At 40.4% G+C, this 26,532-nt stretch overlaps 1 protein-coding gene across 3 annotated transcripts in view; it reads right to left on the reverse strand.

Moving 5' to 3' along the window:
• The window catches only part of cldn19 (claudin 19), a 59,425-nt gene that overhangs the window by 22,695 nt on the left and 10,198 nt on the right, over nt 1-26,532 (reverse strand). For 2 of the 3 annotated variants that reach the window (XM_061887789.1, XM_061887778.1), the window contains exon 3: nt 17,470-18,042. In XM_061887789.1, the coding sequence (XP_061743773.1) occupies nt 17,470-17,692 (223 nt within the window). In that variant the 5' untranslated portion in view covers nt 17,693-18,042. The remainder of the gene's footprint in view (nt 1-17,469; nt 18,043-26,532) is intronic. The other variant, XM_061887783.1, reaches the window with a different exon arrangement.

A 26,532-nucleotide genomic window follows, 5' to 3' on the forward strand; every position in this document is an offset into this window, starting at 1 on the left:
AGTGAAAACAGTCCTTGGTGGGGGTGGGAGGAGTCTCTGCAGATTTTCTGAGCCCTGGTCAGGCAGTGGCTTTTTGCGATTTCCTTCCTATTTCACGATTTAATATATATTGTTCACAACTGAAGTAAATATTTTCAGATTTAATGATGTATTTATTACAATTTAGTTATTGTAAAAATGATATATTTAGTTTATACATGAACATGTGTGTTAGCGCCGCTTAATTAATTTATTTGATCCGTCAAACTCAGCCATCAGTGTCAGTGGGCGGGGCTAACAGGAATCTACTCTAAGGTTTGCATAAAGCGGAACTGCAATTTTTTAAATTTTATTTTGCCCATCATTCACAATCCTTATGTAATTTCAATGACACACGTTTTTATTTTGATTTACGATTCTGAAGAAAAAAAATGCTTGCAAGATGCGGCTAATGGGAGTCACCATTGTAGCCTTCAAAGCCTTCTGCAACAACTACAAACCCGTCCGTCAACGTTTTATATACACCATGTAAGTATATATGTAATGTAGTAACAGACGCGTTCATAAAAACATGTAATATGTACAATATTTACCGCATTTTGGTCGTTTTAAACATTACCTGAATTTATTTCCTCGGTGCATTTATTTCCGTGCCCATAGCAACGCACTTAGGACTTAAGGCAACAAACGTGTGTGAGTTGGAATCATGGCAGTTTTTGTAATAGATGACAAAGATGGCTATTTTTGGACGAATGAGGGGAGTCCGGTCCGATCCGGTGGCCATGTACTGCTCGCCTGTGTATCGGCTGGGGACATCTCTGCGCTGCTGATCAGCCTCCGCTTGGGATGGTTTCTTACTGGCTCCGCTGTGAACGGGACTCTCGCTGCTGTGTTGGATCCGCTTTGGACTGGACTCTCGCGACTGTGTTGGATCCATTATGGATTGATCTTTCACAGTATCATGTTCTCATATGTTCTCATAGTCATCAGTATCATCAGTATCACAGTATCATGTTCTCATAGTCATCATTGTCACCGACGTCCCACTGGGTCATTATTGTCACCGATGTCCCACTGGGTGTGAGTTTTCCTTGCCCTTATGTGGGCCTACCGAGGATGTCGTAGTGGTTTGTGCAGCCCTTTGAGACACTAGTGATTTAGGGCTATATAAGTAAACATTGATTGATTGATTGATTGATTCACATCCTTATCGTTTTGAAGCTGAATATATGGAATATGAACCGCTGGTTATAGAAGCTTAGTGTCCTGGGCATGACGTTAAAGTGCATCCGGCAGTGGAGGCTCCTCTATGGGGTCTTGGGGGCACGAGGAGAATTAACTCCTTTACTACTGTTACCCCAGGTGGCCCCTGGCAAAGGCCTAGTACCTGACTGCCCCCTAGCCAGGGATACGGTGAAGACCTCAACTAATAGATTTAAGAACTACCACAACGGCTGCGATGGCAGAAGCAGGCTGTAGCAGAAAAGGGTCCCCGGTCGTCTTGGACTCCATGCCAATGGACCCTGACCCGATTTCTGTCAAGGATCGTGTGATGACTGTCTGTGCACCAGTCACCCCACGTTAAACTAAGTCACGCGCAGGCATCCTCCATAAAAGGGATACACCCCTACCAGGAGGATCGTCATACTGGTTCGAGTGACCGCCGATGATGATAGAAGCTTAGGAAGTACGAATAGAGACAGAAGCCGAGAAAGTCAGTACCGGCATGACTTGACAGTGTTTATGTGATGTTCATAAATGAAGTGCTTACTCAAAATCAACTGGAAAAATCCTACGCGGTCAGTTTGACCAACAGACAAATTTAACTACCGGTAAAATATTAATCATGATGATACATGCAGCACATCATTCTTGCTAGTACAACACTGTGGAGCTAGCTGTGTACAAAAAAAACATCAAATGTGTTCTCATACTTTATAGATATTATTATATATTATTAGAGTCTTATCATATTGTGCTGCGTATTACAAACTCAAAAGCCATTCAGCCATTCAGCCATAGCTCTCAGGGTGGCTGGAGCCTATCCCAGCTCTACCTCAGACAGACAACATTCACACACTAGGGCTCATTTAGTGGTGCCTATCAACCTATCCCCAGGTGCATGTCTTTGGAGGTGGGAGGGGCCTATCCCCAGGTGCATGTCTTTGGAGGGGCCTATCCCCAGGTGCATGTCTTTGGAGGTGCAAGGAAGCCGTAGAACCCGGCGGGAATCCACGCAGTCAAGGGGAAATCATGCAAACACCACACAGAAAGACCGCAAGCCCGGGGATCGAACCCAGGACCTTCTTATCGAGAGGCACACGCACTAACCCCTGTGCCACCACGCTGCCCGGAACAAGAGTACTCCTGGAGGTTTCCCATGTTAGGATGTTTAACAATCTGAGTTTAAACCTGAAGTCTGAGCTGGTGGAAGGATGGAGTGAATGACCCCGAGTTAAGACCAAATTAAAAAGACATGATTAGACACTGATTTTAAGAGCACTGATTTTAAGAGCCGCCACAGCAACTGTGGAGAGAGAAAGTTATATTTCTCTACCCAGCTTGTAGGGAAAAGTGTGAAAGTGTGTTCATGCTGAATATCAACATTTTTTTAACTAATACGGTAAAATTATATTTGATTGAATTGATGGCATAGCATAAACTTAAATGCAGTATTTTATTGAAAAAGTTAAAAAAAAGTTTATATATATATATATACATATATATACTGTATATACATAAACCTAAATCTATATCAATGCATAAGTGAAAACAGGCTATATATACAGTATGTGTATATGATATACATGTGTGTGTGTGTGTGTATATATATATATATATATATATATATATATATATATAAGGGTTGTACAGTATACCGGTATTAGCATAGCACCGCGATACTAATGAATCATATTTGGTACTATACCCCCTCTGAAAAGTACCCGTCCACCACACCATGTAAATGAACAAGTTGATTAATAATTTATTTCTTACCGCTTGTCCTTAATAATTTTGACAAAATAATATGATTAAATGACACAATATGTTACTGCATATGTCAGCAGCTAAATTAGGAGCCTTTGTTTGCTTATCTACTAATACAAGACAAGTTGTCTTGTATGTTCAAAACTTTATTTAAGGACAAAATTGCAATAAGAAACATAGGTTTAATGTACTGTACCATAAGACTTTTTGTTAAAATAAAGCCAATAATGCTATTTTTTGTGGTCCCCTTTATTTAGAAAAGTATCAAAATAATTTTGGTACCGGTACAACACCGCTTCTGTATCAACGGATAAATTATATATATTTATGCGTGTGTGTGTGTGTGCGTGTGTGTATATATATAAATATATATATAAATATAATGTAATATAAAATGCTGCATTCATTCATATTTTTGTGGCGCTTTTCCTGAAACAGCCATCCTGCTGATGTGGGTTTCTAACAACCCAAAACGATATGAACATTTAATAAATGCCTATTTACTGCAAAAATTTAATTTTGATATATTTTACAAAATCTTGCAGCAAAAACATATCCCTCCAAATAACGTTTCTTTGCAAAATCAGACACATCCTATATGGTGCCCAGCTGGCCCTGAAAATTAGTGAATACGTTTTTTCAAAGGAAAAGTTATTCCCTCACTGTTATGAATTCATTTAATCCAAACAAACACATTTGTGTCCAGGATTTACATTGCATCATTGACAGCTGCATCACAAGACAACAACAGCGGAGTAAATACATTATTTAATTCATCATTCGAGAGTATTGCTTACACCCGTATCCTGTACATTATGAACAAAATCTAGACACAACTTTTCCGTCCGCACTGTATTAGTAATCTTACTCTTGATTGTATTCTTATTAAATAATTACAGTAAATCAAACTTTTTACAGTTTACAACCTTGGATATGAAAGGATGTGTTAGTCACAAAGATGAATATTTATTTTGTCTTGATCCGCTACTTGGATCATGTCATATTTTGTTTTTGTTCCGTCTTTGTATCACATCCTGTTTAGTATTTGTCTTCCTTAGTTCCTGGTGGTACTTCCTGTTTGTTTCCATTGCCATAGTTACGTATTAGTGTCACCTGCATCTTGTTTTTTACCACACCTGCCTTGTGATTACGTTCCTGTATTCAAGCCAGCCTTCTTTGTTCATTATTTCTCGCATTCTACTTTGTATTCGATGCAACAGGTGACGTCGCTAACTCCCACTTGTGGTAAAATACTTTTTGTACTTCTTAGCTTCCACGCTATTCCGTTGCTTGTCCCTAGCTCACATGCTAGCGCTTTTTGTTCTTTCTAGCTCCCATGCTAGTTCTGTTTGTTTTTCCTTTAGTGCCCTGTGCAAGTGTATTTGTTCTTAGTTTGTTCTTTAGTATAAATAAATCATCATTTCTTACCTTCACGCTGTGTCTTATCCGACTGCATCAATGAGAGAACGCACCCGCATCACCACAATGCCGGCAAAGCGTCACATATTTAACACATAAACCTTAGATTTAGGTCAGGCTGATTAGAAAATTAAGAACTAACCAAGTATACTGTATAAGGTAGGGCCTAATAAATAGTTGACAACAACAATGTTGTGCTAAAATAAACTAAATTAATAATACATACGTTTCTGAAATAAACTGACAGTAAAATTAAAATGCAAATGAAAAAAACAGCTTCACCACTTAGGTCATAATTTTTGCGCTTTAGAAACTGCTCTATAACTTTAGCTCCAGACTTCTTGTGTTTGTTAGATATTGTCATTACTACCACAAGTGGCGAAAAAGTGTATTACAACTGAGTACCGCTGTGGCTCATACGGACCACAGCTGAGAAACAGATATTATTTGGCGGCGCTTGCGGCCCGACACTGGGCGAGAAGTCTATACAGAGTATGACCAACTCGGTTTCAAAGATGGTAGTAAACATGGCGCTCTGTAGTCACGTGAGGGGCTTTTGCCCAATCGGAGAGAATATGGCCAGAATTTTGCCTATATGATTGGTGAAAAGCCCTTCACATAACTACAGGGTGCCATGTGAAAAGGGTGAGGTTGCCATCTACGGGTTGGGGAGGAGATCTTGCCCCAAGTGGAGGAGTTGGAGTACCTCGGAGTCTTGTTCACGAGTGAGGGAAGAGTGGATCGTGAGATCGACAGGCGGATCGGTGCGTTCTTTTCAGTAATGCGGACGCTGTATCGATCTGTTGTGGTGAAGAAGGAGCTGAGCCGGAAGGCAAAGCTCTCAATTTACCGGTCGATATATGTTCCCATCCTCACTTATGTTCATGAGCTTTGGGTTATGACCGAAAGGACGAAATTAGTTTCCTCCACCGGGTGGCGGGGCTCTCCCTTAGAGATAGGATGAGAAGCTCTGTCATTCAGTAGGAGCTCAAAGTAAAACCCCTGCTCCTTCACATGGAGAGGAGCCAGATGAGGTGGTTCGGGCATCTGGTCAGGATGCCACCTGAACGCCTCGCTCGGGAGGGGTTTCGGGCACGTCCGACGGGTAGGAGGCCACGGGGAAGACCCAGGACACGTTGGGAAGACTATGTCTCCTGGCTGGCCTGGGAACGCTTCGGTATCCACCGGGAGGAGCTGGACAAAATGGCTGGGGAAAGGGAAGTCTGGGCACCCCTGCTTAGGCTGCTGCCCCCATGACCCGACCTCGGATAAGCGGAATAAAATGGATGGATGGATTGATGACTACAGGGCCCCATGTTTGCTATAAACTTTGAACAGTGTTGGCCATACTCGCTCTATTTACAGCTCTGAACAATGGGCCCCAGCCCTATGGTTAAGAAGTTAAAGTACCAATAATTGTCACACACACACACACACACACACAAGGTGTGGTGAAATTTGTCCTCTGCATTTGACCCATCCCCTTGATCACCCCCTGGGAGGTGAGGGGAGCAGTGGGCAGCAGCGGTGCCGCGCCCGGGGACCATGTTATGGTGATTTAACCCCCAATTCCAACCCTTGATGCTGAGTGCCAAGCAGGGAGGTAATGGGTCCCATTTTTATAGTCTTTGGTATGACTCGGCCGGAGTTTGAACTCACAACTCTAACCACTGGGCCACTGAGTAGAAACACTTCTGTAAACTATGTAGTGGTAATTGGCAGAATGGCGTTTATTTTTTGCGCCTTCGTATATAATTTTTTGTTAGACCAATTTGCTAATAAATGGTAAATGGGTTGTACTTGTATAGCGCTTTTCTACCTTCAAGGTACTCAAAGCTACATAATGTACGCACATTTTTTTTATAGATTTATAGAAAAATAACCTGCAATATCAGCTCTTGTTGTCAAATTATTTGATTTATTGTAAATGATATGGCTCATACATTTAGCTTGAAAGTCTATCGGTTAAAAATGAAGACACGCGTCATGTCTGAGTTATTGCTTCACGTTCAGTCAGGTCAGGGTCAAGGAGCAGAATAGGGTCACAGAGTAAGTCACCATGGAAATTGAGTTTGACTATCTCGCTTTCTGAAAAACCCTGAATTTCCCTCATGTAAAAGGTATTTATAATCAACTTTCTGCTTTCTGGAACACCAATATTCATCATTACACCCACAGAAATCAATAATGATGTCAGCATATTTTTTTTACATTACACAATATTTTGATCATGTAAATGTCATAGTCCCATGATGGACATTTTGAACATATCTTTGATATATGTTAAGGAAATTAAACATAATCCATTCAGTTCTGATGTATAGTGGGTCTGGATTGTTTTTTAGCCTCATGCCTCACTTAAAGCGTAATTGTGACGCTTTGCTGGCATCGTGGTGCGTGTTTGCATTCTCGTGGGTGCAGCGGAGGTGGAACACAGCGTGAAGGTAGGAATGATAATTTAATTACACACTATAAAACAGACTAGGAACAAAAAGACTTGCACAAAAGCACTATGACAATACAAACAAAAAGCGCTAGCATGGAAGCTAGGGACATAAACAGGGCAGGAATAGCGTGGAAGCTAACAAGTATCAAAAGAGGGTTACCACAATGCGGGAAGAGCGACGTCATCTGTTGCATAGAAGCAAATAAGAGTCCGAGAGCGAATGGCGAACAAAGGAGGTCTTAAATAAGGAGATAATCACTAATCAGGTGCGCAACGACAAACAAGAGACAGGCGACACTAATGAGTTACTATGACAACAGAAACAAAACAGGAAGTGCCACCAGGATCCAAGGACGTCAAATACAAAACAGGGTGATAAAACAGAACATGACAGGATCCAAGACTTGGATCATGACAGAAGCACCCCCTCAAGGGACAGATCACCGATGTCTCAAAAACTCAAGCATGAACCCCCCCACATATTAAAAAAAGTCCAAACATGAAGGGAGGGCGGAGGGAGGACACAGTCGAGGGTTGTCAGGTCACGTGTCCCCGAATCCACCGAGGACAAGTCAGGTGGCGGCGGCGGATGTAACGCCGCTGCCCCAAAAGTCTTGGCAGTCGACCTCGTAGAGACCACATCCGTGGCCGACATGGAGGAGGAAGTGCCCGGCGAGGAGGATGACCTGGGCACGGCCACATTCGTGGCCGACGTGAAGGCGGGTGCTTCGGAGCCGTCATCATGGCAGGCTTGGAAGCTGCAGACGAAGAAGGTGCGGGAACTGCAGCCAAAGCAGGCCTGAGTGCAGCAGATGAAGATGTGGGGGCTGCAGTCGAAGCAGGCACTGATGCAGGAGACGGTCGAGGAGCAGGTCCTGATGCCGGCCGAGGAGCAGGGGCTGATGCCGGCCGAGGAGCAGGTGCTGGAGTGGAATCCAGCATTGTGTCCAGTGCTGGAGTGGAATCCAGCATTGAGTCCGGTGCTGGAGTGGGAACCAGCATAGTGTCAGGTGCTGGAGTGGGATCCAGCACAGAGTCTGGTGCTGGAGTGGGATCCAGGAAAAAATTGTCAGGTGCTGGAGTGGGATCCAGACCTGGACTAGGACTATGACACAAACTCGGACTAAGACTTGGACTCAAACTATGACTAGGACTAAGACTATGACTTGGACTGTGACTAAGACTATGACTATGACTAAGACTAGAACTAAGACTAGGACAAGGACCAGGACTCAAACTATGACTAGGAGTAGGACTATGACTGTGGCTATGGCTTGGGCTAGGACTTGGGCTATGACTGGGGCTAGGACTAGCTACAGGTGCAGATAGCTGTGGTGCCGGTGGAGGCGACCTAAGAGGAAGTAGCGGTTTGGCTAACTGGAATACCGGTGGAAGAGGACGCACAGGAGGTTGCGGTTTGGCGGGGCAAAAGACCGGTGGAGGAGGTCTTTGTGGAGGTAGAGGTTTGGCTGAGCGCCGCTGTGCTACCTCCGTAGCACAGGTACCAGCACTAGACCCCCTTCCAAAAGCGGATGCCAGACGCGCTCTCCACGGTCTGAAACTACCTCTAGGGGTGGGTGGGGGGAGGAACAGAAAGAGGTAGACTGGGTTGGAGGAGCCAAAGTCACAGGTGGTGGGGTTTCAGAACACAAAGATTTAAATTGAGACTAGAAACAAATGTCCTTAAGGAGTCTAATAGTGTCATTTAAATTTCCTGTGGACGATTGAGGGAGTGCATGTTCCAAAAAAAATTCTTCATCTCCACTCTGGTCTGGGGACGTCAGATGGCTGACGTCACGGCTGCGGTACCTGTGACTGCCAGGCCAGCCGGAGGAGTGAATAAAGGAACAAAAAAAAAGGATTACCAGGTGTGTAGGGTGAGTCCTGGACGGGTTGGAGGTGGCTGTGTCCCGGAGGAAGTGATGGCGGGCTCAGCGCGTCTCCATCGCGAAGCAAAGCCTTCCTCTTGGACTTCCGCCCTCGCTGACGAGTACGCGCAGGGCAAGAGAGTACATCGTCATGCCAAGAGAAGTCGAATGGAGCTTGGCGACGTCCAGGCTCCCAGATCATCTCTGGCGCGTAGCGACATGTCCCTGTCTGCATCGCTTGGGCTATTTCCCACGTCATCTTATCGAAGTCTTCGACCTGTGCAGCGAGAGAACTTCCGTCTGCTCTGACTCTTCTGTGACGCTTTGCTGGCATTGTGGTGCATGTTTGCGTTCTCGTGGGTGCAGCGGAGATGGAACATAGTGTGAAGGTAGGAATGATAATTTAATTACACACTATAAAACAGACTAGGAAAAAAAAGACTTGCACAAAGGCACTAAGACAAAACAAACAGAAAGCGCTAGCATGGAAGCTAGGGACATAAATAGGGCAGGAATAGCGTGGAAGCTAACATGTATCAAAAGAGGGTTACCACAATTGAACCCAGGACTGCAGCACCTTCGTATTGTGAGGCAGACGCACTAACCCCTCTGCCACCGTGAAGCCCGAACTAGCCAATCTTCCACTCCTTAATGCTTCAGTCACACGCAGGATTCTCACGGGAATGAAACAACATTTATCCAAACCCACTGTATTTTTCACCTGGTATTTAATATATGTATGTTAGGATACTACTTCCATCCATTTTCCACTGCTTGTCCCTTATATTTCTGATTTGAATCCTTGAATACATTTTAAAGGCAAACATGCATGAACAAAATGTTGTTCCTAAATCATCCACTAGGTGGTACAGGCTGGCCTTTTCTCTTCTTACCTTCACACCCTCATTAGCCACAAACTGCCTTTGTCAAAAAGGAGAAATCGCATGTAAAGTTGTCCAAGAGAAATGCAAATATTTGTTGACAGAAATTAATAACAACGCCTGTGTGCTTATGTGTTGCTGCTCAAGGAATGTAATATCCAGCATCACTTATTGGACTCATCTTGACAAAAAATACCATAGAGGGGAGAGAAGATCAATGACTTGCTCAAGGGTCTGAGGAAACAGTCGTCAACTTGAACCCGCAGACAAAGCAGCATTAAAAGCCATCTTGCTAATAACCTAATATTATTAGTATCATAGTATGGAAAGCCTATATTAATACCAATGCTAACAATAAAAACTATTCAAATTAATGTTCACATGAGCAACAATTAAGCTCAATGCCAGCAATATACACTATAAAGATTCATGCTGACAATCAACATTATTAAGAGGATGCCAACAGATTAATTAGATTAATGCTAACAATAAACACTATTGGGATTGATGCTAACAATAAGAACCATGACAATAAATGCGGACAGGACCAACTATTAAGATTAATGCTTCCAATAAAGACTATTACTAAGATTAATGCTGACATTAAACACTCAAAATGTCAACGAAAAAAAACATTAAGATTAATGCCAACAATAAACACTATTATGATTAATGCTGACAAATTAATCAGATTAAAGGCCTACTGAAACCCACTACTACCGACCACGCAGTCTGATAGTTTATATATCAATGATGAAATATTAACATAGCAACACATGCTAAAACGTTGCGGTATGATGACGCGTGCGCTTGACGTCATTCATTGTAGAGGACATTTTGTTCCAGCACTGTTCCCAGCTATAAGTCGTCTGTTTGCATCGCATAATTCCACAGTATTATGGACGTCTGTGTTGCTGAATCTTTTGCAATTTGTTCAATGAATAATGGAGACGTCAAAGAAGAAAGCTGTAGGTGAGAAGCGGTGTATTGCGGCCAACACAAACACAGCCGGTGTTTCATAATTTACACTACCAAAGGATGACAGTCAAGCTTTACTATGGAACAGAGATGTCAAGCGAACACGGTTGGATTGGACCACACACAAAGTACAGTGTATTATGCAGCGATCATTTCGAAAGATCTTGTTTCAAAGAGGGTCCCTTGCGAAGGGCAGAGATGGGCATTGCCACCACCCGTCAACTGGTGCTGAAGAAAGGTGCGGGGCCGACCTTCAGGATGTACAGGTACGACCATATAATCTCACTAAAACACTAGTAACACAATAAACAGATAAGGGATTTTCCAGAATTATCCTAGTAAATATGTCTAATAACATCTAAATCGCTCCCACTGCTCTCGTCTTTTTTTTTTTCCTAGCCCTTCACTCTCACTTTCCCCATCCACAAATCTTTCATCCTCGCTCAAATTAATGGGGAAATCGTCGCTTTCGCTGCTGGTGGCCATGATTGTAAACAATGTTCAGATGTGAGGAGCTCTACAACCCGTGACGTCACGCGCATATCATCTGCTACTTCCGGTACAGGCAAGGCTTTTTTTTATTAGCAACTAAAAGTTGCGAACTTTATCGTCGATGTTCTCCACTAAATCCTTTCAGCCAAAATACGGCAATATCACGAAATGATCAAGTATGACACATAGAATGGACCTGCTATCCCCGCTTAAATGAGAAAATCTCATTTCAGTAGGCCCTTAATGCTAACATGAAAAACGATTAAAATTACTGGTAACAATAATCACTTACAATTATTGCTAACAATAAATACTATTAAGATTAATTGTACCAAATTAATAAGATCATGCTAACAATAAACACTATTAAATTGAATGCTAACAAATTATTGGATAAATGCTAACAATAAACTCTATTACAATTATTGCTAACAATAAATACTATTAAGATTAATGCTAAAACATTAATAAGATCATGCTAAAAATAAACATTATTAAGTTGAATGCTAACAAATTAATAAGATTATTGCTAACAATAAACACTATTACAATTATTGCTATCAATAAATACTATTAAGATTATCCATCCATTTACTACCGCTTATCCCCTTCGGATTCGAGGGGGCGCCGGAGCCTATCTCAGCTATAATCGGGCAGAAGGCTGCGTACCCCCAGGACATGTCGCCACCTCATCGCAGACTATTAAGATTAATGCTAATACATTAATAAGAACATGCTAACAATAAACACTATTAAGCTGAATGCCAACAAATCAATAACATTAATGCTAACAAATTAATAAGATCATGCTAATAATAAACACTATTAAGTTTAATGCTAACAAATTGATAAGATTAATGCTAACAATAAACACTGTTACAATTATTGCTAACAATAAATACTATTAAGATAAATGCTAACAAATTAATAAGATCATGCTAACAATAAAGACTATTAAGTTTAATACTAACAAATGAATAGCATTAATGCTAACAATATACACTATTACAATTATTGCTGATAATAAGTACTATTGAGATTAATGCCAACAAATTAATGGTAACAACACTATTAGGATTAAAGTTAACTATACCATACTTTTACATCTAATGCTGAAATTAAAAACTATTAAGATTAATGCTAACAAACACTTAAGATCAGTGCTAAAAATAACAACTCTTCAAATGAATGCTGACATTATCAACTATTAAGATTAATGCTAACAATAAACACTAGTATGATCAATGCTAACAAAAAAACCCCATTATCATTATTGCTAACATTAAAAACTTAAAATTAATGCTGACATGAACAACTATTAAGACTAATGCAAACAAAAACTATTAGAATTATTGCTGACATGAACAACTATAAAGATCATTGTTATTAAACACAATTAAGATAAATGCTAACAAATTAATAGGATTAATGCTAACACTGAACACTTAAGATAAACGGTAAGGTAACAAATTAAAATGATTAATGCTAACAACAAACACTATTAAAATTAATGCTAACAGTAAAAACTATTGAAATTAATGCTGACATAATAATAATAATAATAATAGTTTCTTATGCAAAAACAATTTAAAATACACATGGTTCAAAGTATCATGTATTTAAGATCACTGTCCTTCAACAAATATCAATATAATAACACAATGTATCACCATAATATTTGGTCAGATTTAGTGTCCTAATACAACTTTTTCACTTCTGATACAATACTAATAAGGGGGTGTTGGCCGATATAGATACTAATCCGATACATCAGCAGGCCTACTGAGTAGTACATACTTGTGTTATTTTGTAGTGTGGAATGCTAGAAAATGTTTGATCAAGTAAAATCAGTCAGAAAAAATGGCAAGTATGAAAAACACTAACCTTGTGGCAGATTTAGGCTTTTGAAGTGGGGTTGTAATTTGTTTTTTGGCAACAATTATTCGTTAAGTTAGGCACATGACACAGTAAGGTAAATGATGGGGACACGTTTGTTACTGAATACTTCTAATAAGCTTCTGCCTCTTTGATACTTGTTATATTGACAAATGTGTTGTTTAAGACTGCAGTATTGTTCAATTAAAGGCCTACTGAAATGAGATTTTCTTATTTAAACGGGGATAGCAGGTCCATTCTATGTGTCATACTTGATCATTTCGCGATATTGCCATATTTTTGCTAAAAGTATTTAGTAGAGAACATCGACGATAAAGTTCGCAACTTTTGGTCGCTAATAAAAAAGCCTTGCCTGTACCGGAAGTAGCAGACGATGTGCACGTGACGTCACGGGTTGTAAGGCTCCTCACATCCTCACATTGTTTATAATGTGAGCCACCAGCAGTAAGAGCAATTCGGACCGAGAAAGCGACAATTTCCCCATTAATTTGAGCGCGGATGAAAGATTTGTGAATTAGGATACTGATAGTGAAGGAATAGGAAAAAGAAAAAAAACGACGGCTCCGGGCGACGGCAGTGTGAGCGTTTCAGATGTAATTACACACATTTACTAGGATAATTCTGGAAGATCCCTTATCTGCTTATTGTTTTAATAGTGTTTTAGAGAGATTTTAAAGATTGTAAAGACATACCTCGAGGTCGGATGGCTGCGGTAAACACACAGTGTCTCAGAGAGAAGCCGAGGTGCCAAGCCCACAGCTGCTGCAGAACGACGAATAATCCACTGATGTCTTCGGTAAGATATATATCACAATTTCCCCATCCAAAAACATGCTGGTTGACGTAGAGAAAACATGTTCGCTTGACTGCTCTGCTTTCACAACAAACAAAGAAACACCGGCTAGGTCTCGGTGCTAAAGACAGCTGCAATCCACCGCTTTCCACCAACAGCATTCTTCTATATAGTCTCCAATATTAAATTACAAATTGCAAAATATTCAGCAACACACATGTCCAAAATACTGTGTAATTATGCGATTAACGCAGACAACTTTTAGCTGTGTGTGGTGCAGCGCGTTTTTCCTCTCAGTCCGTGACGTCACGCGTAATAGTCATCATTCTGCGACGTTTTCAACAAGAAACTCGCGGGAAATTTAAAATTGCAATTTAGTAAACTAAAAAGGCCGTATTGGCATGTGTTGCAATGTTAATATTTCATCATTGATATATAAACGATCAGACTGCGTGGTCGGTAGGAGTGGGTTTCAGTAGGTCTTTAAGGATACTTAATACACGTCTAACTTGTGTGCTATTGCATGCTTAGCTGTTGTGTAGTTACTACCTCCTAATAGCCGATAGTCTAGTCCTAAAATCTATCCAGATCTGGGGAAAATACGGTCCGTGGACCGGACAGTGCCCATTTAGATTTTCAATTCGGCCCGCTGGACATTTCAAATACTTTTTTTTCAAAACCTTTAAAATCGAAACTGTAGCCACAAAAGCAGATTTCTTACAACAAAGTTCTGCAGAAAAGTGATATTCTATCAGATTGCATTTTTTTTTATAACATTTGTGTTCATATTTCACCTGGTTTGTTGCATTTTTGTTGTGTTTTGCTTGATTGTAAAAGACGAGGTGGTCTGAGAAGTTAAAAGGAGCAACGTTCATAATGTTGTTTATATTCAGTGTTTTATCGTTCATAGTTATTATAAATACCACATTCTTTATAGCCAGCATATATATATATATATATATATATATATATATATATATATATATATAGGTCTGATGTATACATTTTGTATATGACATATCAGCTCAATGACACGTATTGTCGTACTGATTATGTATGCAAAGATATTTTGATTTCAAATATCTGTTGAGTGTTCCAACAGTGACAGTTTTCACACACATTCGGGAGTTTAACTATAAGCGGCAAAACACTATCATTTTACTTAATTTCTAACAAATCATCTACATAGAAATTGTCCTTTTAACATTTGTGCCATTGATTAAAAAAAATAAAAAAAAGGATAAGTGAGAAACAAATTGTTCAAATTAAAAATATTAAACACATTTTTACCATAAATTTGTTTTAGTACAAAAAAATTATTCATGACGTCAAATTAATTCAAATTTGATTAATAACGTTTGAAAATAGTTTCTCATAAATAAAAAGGTGTAACATGGTGTAAAAGAATCAGAGCCACACAATAAAATCAATCAACAAATCATTTATACCAGATCTGGGCAAATTAAGGCCTGGGGGCCACATGTGGCCCGTTAAGCTTTTCAATCTGGCCCGCTGGACATTCCGGAATGATTTTTTTTAGATCTTTTAAGTGGAAAGTGTAGCTGCCATAATGATGTGCAGGGAGGTTTTTCTAATGACCGTAAGTCTTCAACTATACAAAGTTTTTCAATGGTTGGAATCTGTACTTTTGCATGGTATATTAGTGATTATGGTAATCTCATTAGTTACTAAGGTAATCTAATGAGTTACTATGGTAATCTAAGTCATAGCAGCTCAGACCAAGCACCAAGCAGTGTGGGTGGGCAGCGTTTCCACAGGGTGTTTCCAGAGCGGCCAGCCCGAAATGTGGGTGTCAGGGACAGACGCGGACGGACATTTTTACAACAGAAGTTCTAAAGCTTAGTGATAGTGTATATCAGATATTAGATGTTTATTTACCCTTCGCCTTCATATTTAGCTGTTTGTTGCAATTTTGTTGCGTTTTGCTTGATTGTAAAACATGTGGATGGAGAGGGGGTGTGACATTCATATGTTGTCAATATTCAGTGTTTTATCGTTCATAGTTAATATTGTATATCCCACATTCTTTATTTTCATGTACATTCTGGGGGTCTCAGTCAGTAAAAAAATTCACAATTCCATTCCGTTTTTAAGGCGGTCCATCGTAACGTTTTTAGCACTCAATCAGACGTTATTGTGAGGTTGTGTATTAGTGTTACTAAAAATAGATATATCGGCCCCCAGGCATATTTTTTTCTCTGAATTTGACCCCCCCAGAGGCAAAATAATTGCCCCGGCCTGATCTATACTTATGAAGCCCTCAATCAAAAATGTCTGAAAGGGCTTCGCAAACCACAACGACATCCCCTGATCTAACCGTATGTTTAAAATGATGACATTAAATACATTAAATGAAATGCAATTAAATTAAATTAAATGTTGCTTAGGGTCCCAATTTAGCATCTCTAAATCTCGGACATTACGTATATTTTGTGTGTGACCCTCAAAATGGTGTTTACATTATTATTATTATTATTATATGGGTATTTATTTACCTATGATTTGTTGGTTTTATGTGAGAAAGATTAATAACATATTAAAATTTCTATTAATGGCTGTGATGATAATGTAAATGAGGGATTTCTGATCACAGCTGCGTTGGAATTCTTATTAATATTGATACAGTTTTTGATATTATTAATTTTTGTTTGACTACTTTTGGATTAATTTGTGTCATGTTTGTGTGCCCAATCAATTGCTCTGTTGATTGCTTTTCTGAATGTTGCGTGGCTGGGTTTGGTTTTGTAATTGGAATTGTATTATTATGGTATTATTGTGTATTATTTTGATGGGGACATGCGGTACAAAATGGATATATATATACATATAATTAAGAGCTGTAAATGAATCATTGTACAAGAAAGCTAGTGAGTTAATGTATGAATAAGGGGTGGGAGGACATAATATTCACTTATTCCTACTCCTTTTTTGAATATGGAAAATCTGATCACAATGCTTGAATTTTGTGTGCGTATGTGTGTGTGTTTTCATTGTGAATTATTTATTTATTATAATTATTAATTACTATATCTGAACTGTTCTGCGTTGTTTTTATGATTTTTTTTGTTCAGTTTTTTAAATGAAGTACTTCTACAGGACTGTCTCAGAAAATTAGAATATTGTGATAAAGTCCTTTATTTTCTAAACATGAAAATGTCATACATTCTGGATTCATTACACATCAACTGAAATATTGCAAGCCTTTTATTATTTTAATATTGCTGATTATGGCATACAGCTTAAGAAAACTCAAAAATCCTATCTCAAAAAATTTAAAAAGCTGTATGCCATAATCAGTAATATCAAAATAATAAAAGGCTTGCAATATTTCAGTTGATGTGTAATGAATCCAGAATGTATGACATTTTCATGTTTTTAGTTGCATTACACAAAATAAAGGACTTTATCACAATATTCTAATTTTCTGAGACAGTCCTGTATGACTAAATGGTATGATGAGTGCCACCCGTATCTTTAAGCATGTGTAGTAGTATGATAGCGATGATAATATTGTAGAATGTGTAATTATGTGTGAAATACTTCTTAATTTCACACCCAACTGATCAAAATGATTTCACAATCTGTCAAATGATTTCAAAACATGACAATTCTTCCCAAAAGGTTATTTTTTTTTTATATGGTACTGGTGAATATACTGTATATATAATATTTGATTTTATTGGCTCTGAAAGCTTTGATGGTACTCACTGTCGAGAGAAAGCATGGAGTCAAAGATCTTGCACTGGACCTGTCCCGTGCTCTGTGAAGCACAGCTCATCCACAGACCCTCATACAGACCCACAGCGGTGATGATCGCGTCACCGACGTAAGTCGACTGCTTCCATTGGGGCAAAGCCGTGGTGGCGATGATGCTGATCCAGCCGCCCAAGGCTAGGAAGTAACCCAACAACTGGAGTCCGGAGTTTGCCATCCTTCAGTCGCTCTGACTAACAAGCAACCAATCAATCAATGGATCAATACTCCCGTCGTTTTTAACTTTGCTCCTCACTTTCGGTTTCCCTCAGTAAAGTCTCTCCTGTGCCCTCAAAAATCTTTCTAGTTGATCAAAAAGTTATTGTGCATTGCTGCTTTTTGCATGGCCGCCTTCAACTTGGTCTTCCTGCTGCTCCTCCAAGTCTGAGTGACGGGCTTGATGGAAGGAGGAGAAGATGCACAAAGGAGTCAGTGATGGGCTGATAGAGGCGTTTGATTGGTCCATCCTGTGACAGTCACACCCACGGGAGGGGGAGGAGCTGAAGATGCTGAACGGCTTCATTGACACTTTTGGAAAAAAAAAAAAATCATTCCACTAATTCTTTGACTCAGTTTGTCCAAAGCATGGATATTCAACACATTTTTTTTGGATGCCACATTTACAGAAAGCTAGGGACCGGGGGTCCGGACTTCTCCCATCACTATTATTTTGTTTATTCCGCAGAACCAGCATCTTTTACAGTAAACATTTATTGTTTTGGTCTATTTTTTTTGTGAGAATTTCAGAAGCTATCTGCTGTTTTTAAGGAACTTCTGCAGAAATGTGAGTTGTATTATTTACTAAACAAGTTAAATAGCCCAAATGATTGAAAAAGAAAGGGCCTAAAATGGATCCTTGAGGACAACCATTAGTGTAACTAAATAAGTAAAACAAATGACCACTGACTGCATCTAATGTAAGCAAGCTGCAATTGAATACAAAAAAAAAAAACAGTTTTTCCCCACCTACATACAATGTGTGTTAAAATCTTGATCCGTCTCTTTGCCATACCTGCCAACAACTACAGTTTTCCTGTAATGAGTACGATTTTTGGTTCATTCTGGTTTACGGCTGCAGTGGACAAAATATACAAGAACAATCTACAAGGATTGGTTGGTTTAAGAAAATCCATGATTGGTTGGTTGTTTACTATGAGGAGTCACGATTGGTTAAGATTAGGGCAAAACATTAGGGACAGGCCAATCAGAGACAAAATAGGGCGGGTCATCGAACCATTATTTTTAAGTTTCATTCCTGAATTATGGTAAATTTTTAGTTTTAATAATTATTGAACAATGTCTTTATCACTAATTTGTTGCAGTACAAAAAGTTTAAGTTTCATCAAAAAAGTATAAACCTAAGGGATGTCCATATTAACATTTTTTGCCGGCGATCCCAATCCATCTTTTTAGCCTCAGATCCGAAAAAATAAAAATTTTCAGTCTAAACCTGAGCCCCTGGAGAGGGTGTCCAGACTGAGGCCAAAGAAGAAAAAAAAACTCATAGCCACAGCACACAAATGTGTGTAAGAGGGAAATAACCATCTTAAAAAACTCCAAGGACATTAAAGGACTCAAAGAACATCATAGTACTTCACCAAAGGCCCTCTCCGTCCAAGAGGAGGATGTACGCCGGCAGTTCTTGAAGCTGAACACGCGGAAGGCCCCCGGGCCTGACGGTGTCTCCCCCTCCACCTTGAGACACTGTGCGGATCAGCTGGCTCGTGTCTTCACTGACATTTTTAACACCTCTCTGGAGCTATGCCGCCCTGTTTCAAGACCTCCACCATTGTCCCTGTCCCCAAGAAAGCTCGGATCACAGGACTTAATGACCATAGGCCGGTGGCGCTGACTTCTGTGGTCATGAAGTCCTTTGAGCGCTTGGTCCAGCCCCACCTCAAGGACATCACCGCCCCCCTCCTGGACCCACTGCAGTTCGCCTACAGAGCCAACAAGTCTGTGGATGATGCAGTGAACCTGGCCCTCCACTTCATCCTGGAGCATCTGGACTCCCCAGGAACCTACGCGAGGATCCTGTTTGTGGACTTCAGCTCTGCCTTCAATACCATCCTACCTGGACTGCTACGAGACAAGCTCTACCAGCTTAGCGTGCCCGACTCCCTCTGCAGTTGGATTAATGAGTTCCTGACGGAAAGAAGACAGCACGTGCGGCTGGGGAAGATTGTCTCGGTCAGTCGTACCACTAACAGTGGTACTCCTCAGGGCTTTGTACTATACCCCTGGCTCTTCAACTTTTATACAAACTACTGGACCTCCAGTCACCAGTCGGTGAAGCTGCTCAAGTTTGCGGACGACACTACTCTCATCGGGCTCATCTCGGATGGCGACGAGTCTGCCTAAAGGAGAGAGGTGGACCGGCTGGCATCCTGGTGCAGCCTCAACAACCTGGACCTGAACGCCCAGAAAACAGTCGAGATGATCATGGACTTCAGGAAAGTCACAGCCCCCCCATCCAACAACCTGGACCTGAACGCCCAGAAAACAGTGGAGATGATCATGGACTTCAGGAAAGTCACAGCCCCACCACCCCCCCTCACCCTGATTGACTCTCCCACCCCCGTCTCCATTGTGGACTCCATCCGTTTCCTGGGCACCACCATCACCCAGGACCTCAAATGGGAGCCGACCATCAGCTCACTCATCAAGAAGGCCCAGCAGAGGATGTACTTCCTGCGGCAGCCGAAAAAACTGAAAGTGCCGACTAAGATGCTGGTGCAGTTCTACTCAGCAGTCATCGAGTCCATACTCACCTCCTCCATCACCGCGCATGGTACGTGCTGCTGAGAAGGTGATTGGCTGCAAACTCCCACCCCTCCAGGACCTGTTCTCCTGCAGGACCAGCTGACTCTTCTCACCCTGGACACAAAATATTCTCCCCTCTTCCCTCAGGCAGGAGACTACGGTCCATCCAGACCCACACCTCCCGCCACCTGAACAGTTTTTCCCCTCGGCCATCAGACACGTGAACAATACCAAAATCTGATAGCTCAATTACAGCTCATGTTATTCTATTCTGTGTTATATGTGTTTTATGTTGCACGATTGCGCCAGGTAATATTCCTAGTTTGTGAACCCGTTCTCAAACAATGGCAATAAAACCTTTTCTGATTCTGATAAAAAACAAAAAGGACATTAAAAGAACAGAGCTGATGTAACCAGCTGCCACTCAAACAGTGCCACTTCTACATACAGCCACAAAAGTAAAACAACAAAAAAACAAAAAATAATTAACCAATAATATACATTGCACACACACACGATTGCACAATACATAGACAAGCAACCAAACAAAAACATTGCAATGTTCCAGGGAATCCACGCCATCGTCTACTGGGTTGGTGAAGCATGGCCAGACCAGGAGCAGACCCAACAAAGCAACTAAGAAAGCCGACTCCACCCTCAGCCGCCCACCGACTCTCAGCCAATGTCCAGTCCGTATAGATGAGCGACGATGCGTCCAAGTAGACCAAGGCGTCCGATAAACACTCATCCAGCCAAGACACAGTGAAGCCCGTCCGTCCCGGCACCCAGCGCTAGTGCCGCAGCCCTGTTTCCTCATCCGCATCTCCTCCAGTCTCTCCAAACGGACTGCGGTGCGGCAGAGACCCAGCTTCTGGTCCCCACAGCCAAAAAGCTCCTGGGAGGCAGATCCAGAAGCCCACAAAAAAGCTCCGCAGACGTAACGAAAGTGCCACCCCTTGTCGCACTGTCCCAAAGGGTCCCGAACCAAAAGGCAAAAAAAAAAAACCCCACATGAAAAGAAGAGGGAAACATCAGGAACACAAAAGGATGACACAAGAGCACAGAGCTCCTGCCACCAGAAGCCACTACAGCGGTGCTATCTTGGAAAAACAAACAAATTAAATTAAATTAAAAAAAAGTAAAAACTTCTTAAATGTAGAAGTAGCTGGTAATGTTGTATATTAGATAATGAATTCAATGTGTGGTATTGAATGTCACATACAAAATCTAATTCAGTATTGGGCCTCAAATCAGCCAAAAGCAGACCTGATAAGAATTCAGGTCCTTAGCTTTTCGGAAATGTGGCCCCTTGAACATTTTAGAGAGCTTATTATAGAAGAGTTTGCATCGACTTGACAGCTCAATGTCTGGCGCTCTCATTTGGAGCACACAGGTTCGAGCCCCAGACAGGACACAGCAGCTTTACCATACAGGTTACACTAACCAAACAAAGATGCAGGATAAACATTATAGCAGTATTAAGATGAATAAAAACTGGATTTTTCAAATAAGCAGTTTCTTGTCTTGAGATAAGCGTGTTTACGTAAAAGGGGCGGGAAACAATATATCATATGAAGTATGACTTCTATAAATAAAGTATAGTGGTGCCCAGAACTGTCCCACACTTAATTTGAAGCCTCATGAATGTGAGCACCCTTTAAGAAAAAAAAGAGGAACATTTTGAAATGCTGCCACGCAAACCCTGAAGGAAAATGTTGAAAATCAAGACTACTTGCACTGCAATTGGGTACATTTCTACACTATATTTTACCTTTATATTTATTTTAATCTATACTCAACAAAAATATAAATGCAACACTTTTGTTTTTGCTCCCATTTTAAATGAGTTCAACTCAAAGATCTAAAACTTTGAATATATACAAAAAAAGGCCAACTCCTCTCAAATATTGTTTACAAATCTGTCTAAATCTGCGTTAATGAGCCAAGGTAATCCATCCCATTTAACAGGTGTTTGCGCCAATCCACAGAATCCCAAACATGCCCAATGGGTGACATGTGCGGTGAGTATGCTGGCCATTCAAGAACTGGGATGTTTTCAGCTTCCAGGAATTGTGGACATATCTTTGCAACATGGGGCCGTGCATTGTCATGCTGCAACATGAGGTGGTGGTTGTTGGGTGAATGACACAACAACGGGCCTCAGGATTTCGTCACAGTATCCTTGTGCCTTTAAAAATCCACCAATAAGATTCATTTTTCGTTGTCCATAACATATGCCCATACCATAACCCCACCCCCACTTGATTCACGTTGACATCAGAAAGCCTCTTTCCCACACTCGCTGTCTGCCATTTGCCCTGAACAGTGAAAACCAGTATTCATCCGTGAAAAGAACACCTCTACCATGTGCCAGACGCCATCGAATGTGTGAATTTGTCCACTTGAGTCGGTTAAGACGCCAAACTGCAGTCAGGTCTATACCCCGATAAGGAAGGCGAGCATGCAGAAGAGCTTCCCTGAGACAGTTTCTCACAGTTTGTGCAGAAATTCTTGGGTTATGCAAACCACTTGTTGCAGCAGCTGTCCTGGTAGCTGGTCTCAAGACGATTCTGAAGGTGCACCTGCTGGATGTGGAGGTCCTTGGCTGCTGTGGTTACACGTGGTCGGCGGTTGTCAGGCCGGTTGGATGTACTGCCAAATTCTTTGAAACACATTCGGACATGGCTTATGGTAGAACATGCCAACTGCACGCTCCCGCAAAACTTGCGACATCTGTGGCATTGTGCTGTGTGATACAACTGCACACTTCAGAGTAGCCTTTTATTGTGGGCAGCCTAAATCCCACCTATGCAATATTCATGCTGTTTAATCAGCATCTTGATATGCCACACCTTTGAGTTGGGATGGATTATCTTGGTAAAGAAGAAATGCTCACTAAAACAGCTTTAGACAGATTTTTGAACAATATTTGAGAGGAATAGGTCTTTTGTGCATATAATAATAGTTGTAGGTCTTTGAGTTCAACTCAATAAAATTAGGAGAAAAATTAAAATGATGCTTTTGTACTTTTATTTTTGTACTCTTTCGGCTGTCTTTTTGACACTTACATGTACCACATAATGTACCACTGACTGTTTTGTACTCTGGAATGCCCTCCCGGGAACAGTTAGAGATGCTACATCAGTAGAAGTCTCCTGCTGGACCCACTATGGACTGGACTCTCATTATTATGTTAGATCTACTATGGACTGGACTCTCACAATATTATGTTAGAACCACTCTACGTCCATTGCACCGGTTGCCCAGGATGGGGTCCTCATACCTGCGGTCCCCTCCAAGGTTTCTCATTGTCCCATTGGATTGAGTTTTTCCCTGCCCTGATGTGGGATCTGAGCCAAGGATGTTGTTGTGGCTTGTACAGTCCTTTAGGGGTATATAAGTAAACATTGATTGATAGAAAAATATGGTAAACATTGAAAATATTACTTTAGGTGTTCCAAAATGAATAGAAAAAAGACAATTAAGAACATGGTTGAGAGCTTTGAAACAAACTTGCTTGTACTATCTAGCCAGCTTGTTGTCGCCTGTGTTCGCTGTCAAAGTCACAACGATGATGGCTGTCCACTTTGCTGATAATCATATTTGTATGATTACAGTTCGAACACTGTTAGTTCCAAACCAGTTGTAGTTCTAGAGTATTTATCAGTAGCCAGCAACAAGGTAAATTTTTGACATGACTGTAAACAAAGGTCAGAACACCGGAAGTATATTTAGGGGGCGTTGCTACACGACAGAGTTGCCAAATAGGAAACGTTTAGCATGTGACACAATTTTACTTTACATTTGTAATGGTAATAATGTTAGTAAATTACCAAAAAAAAAAAAAAAACAGTCAGTGGTACATAACGTGGTACATGTAAGTGTCAAAAAGACAGCCGAAAGAGTAAACTCAATATAAGTACAAAAGCAACATTTTAATTGTGCTCCTAATTTTATTGAGTTGAACTCAAATACCTACAACTTTTACTATATGCACAAAAGACCTATTCCTCTCAAATATTGTTCAAAAATCTGCCTAAAGCTGTGTTAGTAAGCATTTTTTATTAGAACAGTTGGGGCTGTTCTAATAAGAAATGCTTACTAACACAGCATTCAGGATTCTTCTTCCTCCAAACACGACGAGTTGATCTTATACCAAAATGGATACATGGATTATACAGCAGAGGATTGGGAGAATGTCATGTGGTCAGATGAAACCAAAATAGAAATTTTTGGTATAGACTCAACTCGTGTTTGGAGGAAGAAGAATACTGAGTTGCATCCCAAGAACACCATACTTACTGTGAAGCATGGGTTTTTTTTTTTACTAAGGGGACAGGACGATTGGTCCGTGTTAAAAAAAGAATGAAGGGGCCATGTATCGTGAAATTTTGAGCCAAAACCTCCTTCCATCAGTGAGAGCTTTGAATGGTTGACCCAATTCTTATTTTCCACCATAATTTACAAATAAATTCTTTAAAATTCCTACAATGTGAATTATTTGATTTTTTTTTCACATTCTGTCTCTCACAGTTGAAGTGTACCTATGATGAAAATTACAGACCTCTGTCATCATTTTAAGTGGGAGAACTTGCATAATCGGTGGCTGACTAAATACTTTTTTGCCCCACTGTATTTCAATAACTGTCAAATAAAAATGAAATGTATAATAGGAAATTAAATAGTGTATGTTCTTTACTATGTGGTAGGTTCCTGCTGATGTCTGTTGTTGACTTGTTTTTTTTCGTACGGTGTTGATTTTGAAATAGTTGCTTGGGCATTTTGTGGGTGTGGCACCGAACAGAGATGTTGACATGCGGAGTTTCAAGTTTCAAATGATGCTACACATTAGCAGTAAGTGCTACTTTTTGTAACAGCACTTTTGCTGCATACTTGAAAAACATCTTGCCACTTGAAGCCAAACCACCGCCAGACGATGGACCACCGGCTGTTTTTCTTGGGAATTAATTCTTCCTTCATTTGTTACCAGATTCGCACCTTCTTTCTCTCGTATTACCACATTAGCATCTCATCTAATGTTACCATTTCCCTGCCTGTCTGCTCCGTGGGAGCATATGACGTTCCAGGCGTGACAGAATATAACATATGTAAGAAGGTGCCCTTGTTTTATCTGTGAGAAGCAGAGACAAGAAAGAGTGAAAAAAGCCTGTAGTGTAATGCCCGCAGCTAAAAGCAACTGCATGAGAACGTATACTCGAATATCACGATATAGTCATTTTCTATATCGCACAGAGACAAACCCGCAATACATAGAGTATATTCGATATATCGCCCAGCCCAAGTATTTACTTATATCGATGAGATCCAGCACATAAGTTACCATGGCGACGCATACTGCTAAGAAGTTAACAAGGTTGTTAGTACAAAATCCTCAAAGTTATCCCAAGATAAACAAACATTCTGCCATGTGTGTGGACTAACTATGCAAAATTTTCTGGATAACACTGAAACAAAGATGTCTTCAAGATGACTTCATCGTTATGGCAACACTAATAAATACAATCATTAAAAAAAATGTACATCCCAAGTGGCGACCAACAACATAATGCTTGTATTCTGTCAACTACTCTGCCTACACACTTGTTCTCGGACACACAACTAGTCTCTCACATCTCTGCCTAAGAGACACACACGCGCGCACACACACACACACACACACACACACACACACAGCATTGTTTCTACCACATAACTGTTTCTGTAGCACTTCGTCATACATGCAAAATTGTCGTACTTCTTCATACATAACCAACCATTTTGGCCACAAGTCAGTTGGAAAATAGGTCTAAATGTGTTATTTATTATGTATTCCTAATTGTTTATTGTTAGTTTGTTGCATTGTTTTCATATTGTGTTAATGTGCATAATGTTAATGTCTGAAGACATGCTTGCTTGCCTGTGTGTGCATGTGGTGAACATTAAAACATTCATTTATGGAAAATGATATAATACAAAATCTGGTCAGGATTTAGGGTTTTTGTTGCTATAAAAACATTTTTTGTGGGCCAATTTCAGTCTTTATTTTTCCTTATTAATGGTTATTAAAACCACTCAAGGGCCCAAACCCTGCTTACACACACTCAGTATGTTGACGTGGACCAAATAACTAATTATTGAATTATTTGCATCTGCATCATAAATATTTGGCCTTTATAGGGTGGTTTTAGGCTCCCTAAAACATTCTATTTTGGTTTTGTCTTACTCAACAGTTTTTTTTGCAGACAAATTTTGTTT

The sequence above is a fragment of the Nerophis ophidion genome, linkage group LG02 (assembly GCF_033978795.1).
Source record: "Nerophis ophidion isolate RoL-2023_Sa linkage group LG02, RoL_Noph_v1.0, whole genome shotgun sequence".
NCBI classification, from domain to species: Eukaryota; Metazoa; Chordata; class Actinopteri; order Syngnathiformes; family Syngnathidae; genus Nerophis; species Nerophis ophidion.